Source organism: Cicer arietinum, chromosome 1 (genome assembly GCF_000331145.2).
Source record: "Cicer arietinum cultivar CDC Frontier isolate Library 1 chromosome 1, Cicar.CDCFrontier_v2.0, whole genome shotgun sequence".
In the NCBI taxonomy this organism is placed as follows: domain Eukaryota; kingdom Viridiplantae; phylum Streptophyta; class Magnoliopsida; order Fabales; family Fabaceae; genus Cicer; species Cicer arietinum.
The window spans coordinates 29,981,174-29,991,479 of NC_021160.2; the positions used below are offsets into that span (position 1 = coordinate 29,981,174).

General features: G+C 28.0%; 1 protein-coding gene across 1 annotated transcript; it reads right to left on the minus strand.

Annotated features, from left to right (window-relative positions):
- Nucleotides 1-1,682: 1,682 nt before the first annotated feature.
- On the minus strand, nt 1,683-3,222 carry LOC101502070 (omega-hydroxypalmitate O-feruloyl transferase). The gene has a single exon (XM_004488904.4). It carries the CDS (start codon nt 3,192-3,194, stop codon nt 1,791-1,793), a length of 1,404 nt encoding a protein of 467 aa, XP_004488961.3. The 5' UTR covers nt 3,195-3,222; the 3' UTR covers nt 1,683-1,790.
- Between the last annotated feature and the right edge of the window lie 7,084 nt (nt 3,223-10,306).

Sequence of the window (10,306 nt, forward strand, 5' to 3'; positions counted from 1 at the left end):
TTTATAATTTATAAATTATTTTACAATTTGATAATAATTTATAATTTATATGTTGAAAAAATCACTCATAAATATCGACATAAATGTTATTTATCTAATCCTGCTTACAATTATATTATTCCACTTATGGTGAGTAATAATTTTATACGTTTCTAATTCAATTACTCATTAATGTCAATCCATTTAAAATTACTTTCAATTTATGTCAATCTATTTTTTTTAGTAACATTTTATAAAATAAAATTATATATTCTATTTGACATAAAAGACACAAATTTATTAAAAATAATCATAAAATACGAATATATAAAAAGTTATTAAAAAAGTTACTTCCAATTATTAAAATACACAAATTTATTTAAAATTATAATATATATGAATATATTAAAATATATAATGAACCAACGTTTACTGTATATGTGTTTTGAAAAAATATGTTAACACTAAATTTTTATCAATTAAATTATATATTTATAATTGAATGCTATTTTTTATTTTAATTTTCCTTATTATAATCATAATTTGAATGTTAAAAAATTAATGAAAAATTAAGTATTGCATAAAATTAAATTATTTTTTAATAGAATTTATTTTTGGTACCTATCAATATAACTATAATTCAATTGCACAAATAATTAGTTAAAACTTTTAAATACCTAAAATTGATTTAAAGTATAAGCAAATCTTTAATTTTTAATAAAATAAATTTCAAACTCTTGATGAAATATATTCAATAATTTTTTTTACAACAACTTTTCATGCTCGCAATTAAAACATCATACTAATAAAACAAATAAATATTTTATAAAATAAAAATATATATTCTATTTGATAGAAAATACACAAATTATCATTATATGTTCTACAATATAATTTAATATTAATATTTTTTAAAATAAAAAATATTAAATAGTCAATTATATTTTTAAATTTATACATCTTATTGTTGGGTTTGTATTTTACATTTTATTTTATCAAATAAATACAAGTACCATTATATGTTGAAAAATAAATTGACATTTATAGTTACTTTCAATTTATGTCAATTCATTTTTGTAGTAACATTTTATAAAGTAAAAATATATATATTCTATTTGAAAGAAAATACCCAAATTCATTAAAAATAATCATAAAATACGAATCTATAAAAAATTATTAAAAAAATAATTTTCAATTATTAAAATCTATTATCTATTATGTATATTTAAAATAGACTTCCAATGCCACACCAACTTATTTTTTTTTTTACAAACTTTTGATGAAATATTATCAATAATTTTTTTTTATAACAACTTCTCATACTCGCAATTAAAACATCATACTAATATAACAAATAAATTTAGCTACGCTACAATATAATTCAACATTAATATTTTTTACATCTTATTTTTGGGTTTGTATTTTACATTTTATTTCATCAAATAACTACAAGTACTATTATATGCTGAAAAATAAATTAATAATTAAAGTAAAATGAGTCAAACAATTATCATATATAATAAGTTTTAATTCGAATTTTACAAAATATTTAAAAAATTAAATTAGATGATTGGGATAAACATGATTTTCCTTCATTTTAATTTTCTTAATCATATTCCATTATTACAAATCAATAAAGTAATATTATAAGATAACTATATTTATAATACATAAAATATTACGTATAAAACTTATAAAATTAATTAATTAATATCCGCGCAGCGCGCGGGCCATAATCTAGTTAACTCTTAAAAAGGAAAAATTACATGCAAAACACATCAATGTTGCTGCTTTATTGACAGTATTATGAACTAATTAAATCCACTTGTATGGGTCAACACCGAATCAATCAACAAGGCTTGTGTAAACTTGTGAGCAGCAGATTCAGGCAAGCAAATGCAAACAATCATAGAACCGCAACAAGAATCACCTTCCCCTTCTGGTAAAAAAACACAAACTTGAGGCGTAGGTGTTAAATCTATAGGACCAGCATAAATTGGCTTACCCCATCCAAAATCAGCACATTTATAAATTGAAAATCTTGTCCATTGAGTTATTGTAAGTTTACCCCCAAACTCAAGTTGTTTTGGTCTATCAACCTCAACATAATCAACAGTTGATCTCAAATATTCCTCTGTTACATTCTGTCTAGCTTCACGAACCAAAAGGGTAGTCTCTGGTAATTTCCCATTCACAAGCTCAGAAACACTGCTTGTTGTACAAGCAATACAAAGCACATTACCATAAAACCCTTGTTTCAATGGTGGATTTTTAAGCTTCTGTCTAGCATTAACTGAAAATGTTAACCTTAATTGGTAATCAAGAGGCTTCACATCAAGAGCTTTAACCCATGATCTCCAAATATGTGCTGCCATTGCATCAAATGTAGTGCAGCCTGCATCATCAAATGGCTGACCAACTGCTTTCAAATGGTTTTGAAACTCACGTTTGATTCTGTAACACTTTTGAACCGGCTTTGTTTTCCATAGCTTCATTGTTAAGTTTGAACCCTCATCAATTCTCATGAACTCCATGTGAGGAAATTTCACTACAGGGGGATCACGAGGCTTGAAAATCTCTCTGTTCCAACAGGGTTCAGGTTCTGTTACCAATGTTCCTGATTTTGCTGTTGCTGCCCATGCTCCTAGAAATTGCATAGCTCCCATTCCATCACAGATACAATGACAAAGCCTTAAACCAAGGCTAAATCCACCACATGTGAATAATGTAACCTGAGCTATAACAAGTGGCATTTCTAGGACTTTGTATTGTTCTTCATTAGGGAATTTAAAAATCAATGGTTCCCAAGATGGGTTTGGAGCTGCAAAATCTCCTAATTCAGATAAAGCAATGTTAGATCTTGCTTCTACCATTAATGCTCCTTGTTCTTCTCCGAAAAATACTTCCAATTTACCGCTTTTGGTCTCTCTTAACCTTCCTGAGAGAGGGTAATAAGGAACCAAAACATCTGCAAGAGCGCGGCCAAGTACTTTAATGACTGGTTTTTGGGAAGAACTTAAGTTGTTTGATTGATAAAAGTACACGGTCGGAGTGAACACGCGCGCTCCAATCAGGTCATCGAGGTTTGAAAGGTATAAGCTATCGCCTAGTTTAACCGGAATAGGCTTCGATGGAGTAACGGAGAATTTGTTGACAATGGTTACTGGAATAGTCATGGGATTGAGATGGAGTTCTTGAACCCATGGAGGAGCCATGAGAGAATGTGGTGAGGATTGCCATGTGTTGTGATGGTTGCATTTGTAGAGATAGAATTTGATTAATCATGCAAAGATGGAAAGGAAAAGATGGAAGATGCAAAGAGGATTGAGATAAGTAAGATCAGGATCATGAAGATTTGTAGGTTCGATGCTGGTGACGGATATGTAACATTCCCTTTATAATATGATACAGTAATTACGGCATGAATTCAATTAACTTATTTCAAGGATTTAATCTTGACTTAAAAAAGTGGTTAAATATAACATTCCCTAATCCTTAGACAAATGCGAAATATTATAAACGTGTGGGGATGCTCATGCAGAATTGGTTGGAGTTGACACTATTTAGTCATACTTAAGGACCCTCGATCTTGCCATGACACCTAAGACAAAATGAATACGAATCATTAACATTAACTTCAAGAAGATATTGAGTTTTGGCGTAAAACTTTTTCTTATAATTTTACTATTTTTTAATATTTTATCATCTTTACCGAATTCAATAATTGATTCTTTAAAATAGATATACAATTTTGATACTTCAATTTGACAAAGTTATAACTTTCAATAATTATTACTTCAAATTTCGAAGATGGATACAAGCAATTTTGAGATGTTAATCACAGGTATAATTTATTTTACTATAAATAATATTCATTTAGTTAAATTGGTAAAATAGTTGATTGAAAAAAACATAAATACAAACTCGATAAAATCGAAAAACATGAATCTACAAGCAAAATCACGACCTTCGGATTATTAACGTAAAACGACAAAATATCAATAAATGCAGAAAAATTAAATTGCCTAGAATACTCATGTATTTGAATTTGTAATGTTGACAACGTCAAAATCATTGATTGAATCTGTAGTGTAATCGATCTAAGTCATTAGATTCATTTAGATGATTTTGTGTGTCTTTGATTGATTTCTCAATTCTCAATATCTACAAATACATTAAACTTTCACTAACTAACTCATGTTCATTAAATACTATTTTGTTCCACCATTCTAAGGTTGAACACTTTCACTCATTCTTCACCATTCAATCATTCAAGATTAAACACTTTTTCTTATTCATGTCTTGTGTGACTGAGTTCTTGAGAGAAAAACATCATAGGTAAGGTATCATTTATTGGGGTGTTTGTTCCAAACGTGAACAATTGAGAAAATATGGTATGAATGCACATTGATGGTTAAAAAGTGGTGACTTGTAATGAAGTACTAGAGTGATATTTACTCTAAGGGTTTCTATTTTTCAAGATTTGAATGTTTGTCTTCATCTTGAAGATATTGGCTTAGATTCGTTATGAAAGGTTGTTTCAAGAAATATGATTTTTGAGCATTTAAGGAATAATAGATTATTGTACAAAGTAATTGAGTTCATAGTAAAAGAAAATAGAATTGAGAATTGAGAGAGAATGAAAGTTTTATTTCTCTTCTAATTTTTACAATTGTGAGCTAGCTAGCTTATATACGTTACAAAAGTTATGAGTTTGGTGTAACGAACTCCTTTAACTAACAACAAACTAAAACTATTAGTTAGTTAAGCAGAACTAACTTTAAGTAGCTTATACATCAAGTAAGAAAAGTGTCTTAATACACACCCTCAAGCCAGGGCCTTTAGACGTCAAGTAGACCTAGCTTGGATAACAAACGATGGAAGCTTGAAGGATGTAGTGCTTTAGTGAAAATGTCTACTAATTGATCAAAGTTAAAAATGGGAACAATTTCATAAGCCCTCCTTGAAGCTTCTCTCCCACCACCTAACAATCAATGTCAATGTGCGTTCCTTCATGGAGTATTGGATTAGAGGTTATGTGAAGTGCACTTTGACGGTCACAATATACTGATGGAGTTTTTGGGCATTGAACTTGCAAGTCCCTTAACAAGTAACTAAGTCATTGGAGCTCACAAGTCTCGGCTAATAGTTCTCTATATTCGACTTCTAAAGAAGATCAGGAGATTGTTTGTTGTTTCTTTGATTTCCATCAGAACGATGAATTATCAACGAAGAAACAATACCTTTTGATTGATCTTCTAGTGTTAAGGCACCCTCCTCAATCTGCATTAGTGAACCCAACAAGCTGAGGAATGGAGGATCGGGGAAAAAATAGGCCAATACCAAGACAACCTTTAAGATATCTTAGAATTTTGTGAGTTTCATTGTAATGTTTGCTAGCAGGACAATCTAAGAAGTGGCGTAATTTTTGAACTGGGAAAGAAAGATTTGTTCGTATTGTAGTCAAGTACAAGAGCTTCTCTACCAAGTCAAGGTGATATCATGAGAAAGGGGGTTCAATTGTGTTTGACGAAGTTCGACTCTTTTGCTAATTTATTTAAAATTGATTCGAGTTTAATGACTTACTTACAATAAAAGTAGTAGCAATCTGGTTAAGTGATGAGAGGCATAATAAATCCAGAATTGAATAATTAAAGTGACAAAATAATTTATCATGGTTTAAATTGATTTGCTTCTAACAAGCTGATTGTAACAATGACTATCACGCTAGAAAACACTTAGAAAATATTTCCTTTGAGCAAGTGTTTCTTCAGACCTTAACCTTACGAACTCTAATGATTTAAGAAATTTTGTGCTTTTGAGTTTTCTTATTTTCTTCTTCAACCTTGTTTGTGCTTGTGAGTTCTCTTATTTTCTTCTTCTTCAGCCTTGAGTATCTATTTATAAAATAGATTAGAGTTTCTCCTTTGTTCTTGCAAAATTTCAATCATATATTTGCAAATAATAAACGTATCTCACTCCAATTGCTTAGATCCTTTATTTGAGCCTTCAATCTCCAATTGAATCTCTTCTACAAAATTCAATTCAATTGAGCTAGCTTTCCTTCAATGTTGAAGATTTCAAACCTAACTCCTAGAATCTTTTTTCTAGAAGAAAAGAATTGAGATTCTTTTCCTTCTTCAATTGCATGCTTGAAACCCTAAAGATTTAAAACATCGTGAACACTAAAAATAAAGCAATATTGGCTATGTTTTCTAACAATCAATCACTCACACCAAATGATTACTAAGTTTTCAAAGAAACTTTGTATGAGAGAGAAATGTAGTAAAATCAATGTTTCATGGAAAATGCTAATGAATGAGAAAAAATATTTTTATATATGGTAATGTGTGAACTAATTTGATGCCGTAAAAATTAGAAAATCTCTTGCGTGATTCAAATCAACCTATAACGTGATTCAAATTACATAGTTAAAAATAGTATGCTGATTAGAATCAAATTAAATTTCTATTCATAGCATTCAAATCACACACAACAAGATGATTGGAACCACACCTTTTTTTCCATCGAAAACATAAATATTTGTTGGTGATTTAAATAAACTCAAATTCGCATTCAACTGATTCGAATCAAAAAAGCATAATTGGAAAACATTGTGATTTTAAAGCATTTTTTAGATCCAACAGGTTTGACCAATAAAATGACATTAACAACAATTTAAATGCATATTTTGAACATTAATTTTCTCATATCCTAAGGTGTGAACGATTATAGAGAAAGCCTATATATTTCAATCTAATTTTGACATTATTTAAAATAAACTAAGTCTAAAACACAAGGGACCATACACTCATATTTTATACTAATAACAACTTAGGGGGAATTTGGTGTTTGTAAATTTTAAGAACTCAAATTATAGTCATTTATTCAAGAAATGATTTCTTAAAAGGTATTTATGCATCACAAATAGGTAGGACTTTTCATGTGAATGTGCATAATCGAGTGATGGAGTTCTCAATTCCAGTTGACCTCATTTTCTGATATTTCCATGGTAGATTTGGTTAGTTCAGATGATGAGGATTGAGCCCTATGAAGTAGTTTGCTGATGCAAACGTTGATAGTAGGTCAGTAAAAAATAACGAGTTTTTGTCTTTCATGAGAGTATAATCCGTTACCTGAGAGATAAGTACCGCCTCATCTCATTCCCACTACCAATTAAGCGATGAATATGTCTTTAATTGTATCTTTATTGCTGATAGATAACGATCTTTCATTTATTGATTTTTTTCTTATCTTAATCAACTACCAATAGTATAGGTTCTATATTTGTGTTATTATGTTTAGACGGTAGGATCATTTGTTAGCAGTAACTAAGAAAAAAAACTCTTATGACCTTAGAAAAAATAAATAAATAAATAAATAAATAAAGATAGTCGTTGATGCATTATTAGACAGGAAATGAAAGTTCTTAATATCGTTGGAGATAGATTATTAGGAACTCTATTATCTCATTATTATTGTAATAACGGTCACACTAGTAATATATTTTTTGGTATGTCAATCTATAAAAATAAAACTAAAAAGTTTTGACACTAATGAGAAGAAAATTAATTTGTGAAGGAGTAGCATATTTGAAGCAAAGACCATTGCGTGACAATTTTAATAATGACTCTCATATTGGTAAGGACATCACTCTAATTATATCTATGTATGATTGTTTTTATTCTTAAATGTGTGAAATTAAATATATATTATGATGACATAATTTTCATTAAATTGTGGAAAATAAATGTTGTGTGATATGTTGTTTTGATGGTTGTGTTGAACATGTTCAAAGTGTTAAAAATAAATGTTATGTGATATGTTGTTATAATAGTTGTGCATGACATGTTCAAAGTGTGAAAATTAAGTATTATACGATACTTGTTAGAATGGTTGTACTTAAAGTGCTGCAGTTAATTTTGAAGATGCAAATATGTTGTCATTAATAAGTTAACCTCGCATGATATTGGTGATTTATTACAAAAGTGTCTATATTCATGTATTCATTTATAGTTGTGTGGTGCGTCCATAATTGGTTAGAGCCCACAAATCCTTGATGGGATTTTGAGTTAGTGGTGTTACTTGGAAGGACCCACGAAGCCCCTATGGGGAGGCGATATTCTAGAATGGTTACATTGGCATATTGATTAAGTAACAAGGTATGTTTGGATATGCATCTTGATTGAGGTGTGGTTAGTGTTTTATAAAGATAATTGATGTATTGTAGCTCCTGGTTGTGTGAAATAAGTGTTATTAATTATGTAGATATTGTACTGTTATTTTTATTTTTATTTATTTATTGATAGGTATTTTGGAGACGACCCTTACTTTTGGACAGATGACACTTCTAATTTACTTGCACACTCGGGAAAATTTTCGGATGAATGGATGGAACATCTCTTTTAATTCTAAGAAGATAATAATGGTTAACTTTAGGAAATTTATTTATGTTGAACTCTAGTCTATACCATTAATTTATTATTTTGGTACGACATTTTTGAATCTTACACTTTGAGTATTAAGTTATCAAATTGAGATACTTGGGTATTTTTAATTAATTATGAATTGTTTGTTTGTCTGAGTTAACATATCTAATTATATATTTTGGTTGCACAAGAATTGAAGTATTAAAAAACAATAGACTATATTTTAAACATAGTATTTTGAGATATTGTCCGCAAACAAATGGGATGTTACAGTAATTAAGAAATAATAATAACAACACATTTGTCTACATGATAATTTGAAACCTCTAATCTATGTTTTTAACTTAACGTTTTCCATTTCTTTTTGTGTCAAATTATTTTTCATTTTACAATATCAATACAAAGTTAATTAACTTTTTTCACTAATACTTTTATTTATTATATTTCAACCATCAAATTATTCCGCTAATTGCAATTAAAAAAAAAAATTGAGTAAATGAAACATTTTATAATTAAAATCAAATCAACTAATCATTTTCTAAAGAATTATACACATTCAAATGAGATATTTAAAATGAGACGGATCCTTAAGAGGGATGTTGTTTCTCACACTAATATAATGAAAACAAAGTATCTACCGGGTTCTAGAATTATTCTATTATAAATGCACATATTTCATATTTGAATTTAATTAATGTCTTTTTTAAGCTGCGCTTATGTTATACATTTGTTTTAGTTCAAAAAATTTCCTTTAAAATAGCCTATTATCGTAAAAGGAAAACTAATTACTGCTATCAATTCACATCATTCAACTATTTTTTAATTTCTTTAGTTGTCTTGTGAATTTTATATATGCTAATGTCAATTAATATTTTTTCAAATTATTCTTTTGTGACGTGACTAACATTTTACTATCAATTTCCTTTCCTATAATTCATACATCTAATTAAGTATTATTATTTTGAGAAAATATTTACAAATAAAACTGTGTAAAATAAAATTATAAATACAACTATTGTATTTGATTTGATATATACGTCATTGCATTTATGCTACTAAGATATAAGATTTGTTGAATAAAAGTGTCAGTACACGAAGTAAAATGGAAAGTGAGATTAATAAATAATTAATTCTAAAGGAGACTTATAAATTATATATATCATATAATTTCTAATGATTATTAATTTTTTGAAAATAAATTTCAAGACATTTGTAAGAGTTTAAGTGCGCTACTAAAACGAATGTTGCACAATATTTATTTTACAATTGTTTTAAAAGAAAAAAAAAATTAAATTTCAACTTTTCTTTTAAAACTACATCATGCTATTAAAAAATTAAGGTGTTCCAATTCATAAGTTAACAAAACAGAAAATGTTCGGGTTTCGAATACCCGAAGCATGTTTGGAAAAAATTCTTTAAATTCTCGCAATACGCTTAAAAATATTATTTTCAAAAGTTCGACATCGTTCGATTTGTTAATAAAAATCACGAAATTACAGTTTTGAATGCAGAAAATTATAGAGTATGAAAAATTTAAAACTACCCTTGTAAAATCAATATCATTATAATATATTAAAACAAATTTTATCAAAATTATTATGTTGACACGTCATATTCTTACATGTCGTGTAACATTAACTTTGCCACATTAATCAATAGTATGATATAAGACCTCTATAATTTATTTCTTTTTTATTCCACATTCTACTTATTATTTGTCTATATCTCTATATAATTAAAAAGCTAACAATAAAAAATATAACTCTCATTACAAAATTGATTGAACTGTCAGTTACTTTTTTAATTCATTGTGTAACACTCCAATTTTTAACAATGAGAGTGTAATTTTTTTTAACAAGAAAAACTAGACACTTCTAGATAAAATATTCATAACCGTT

Coding starts and splice junctions, on each gene's coding strand:
- LOC101502070 (XM_004488904.4), bottom strand. CDS start 3,194: ATGGCTCCTCCATGGGTTCAAGAACTCCATCTCAATCCCATGACTATT.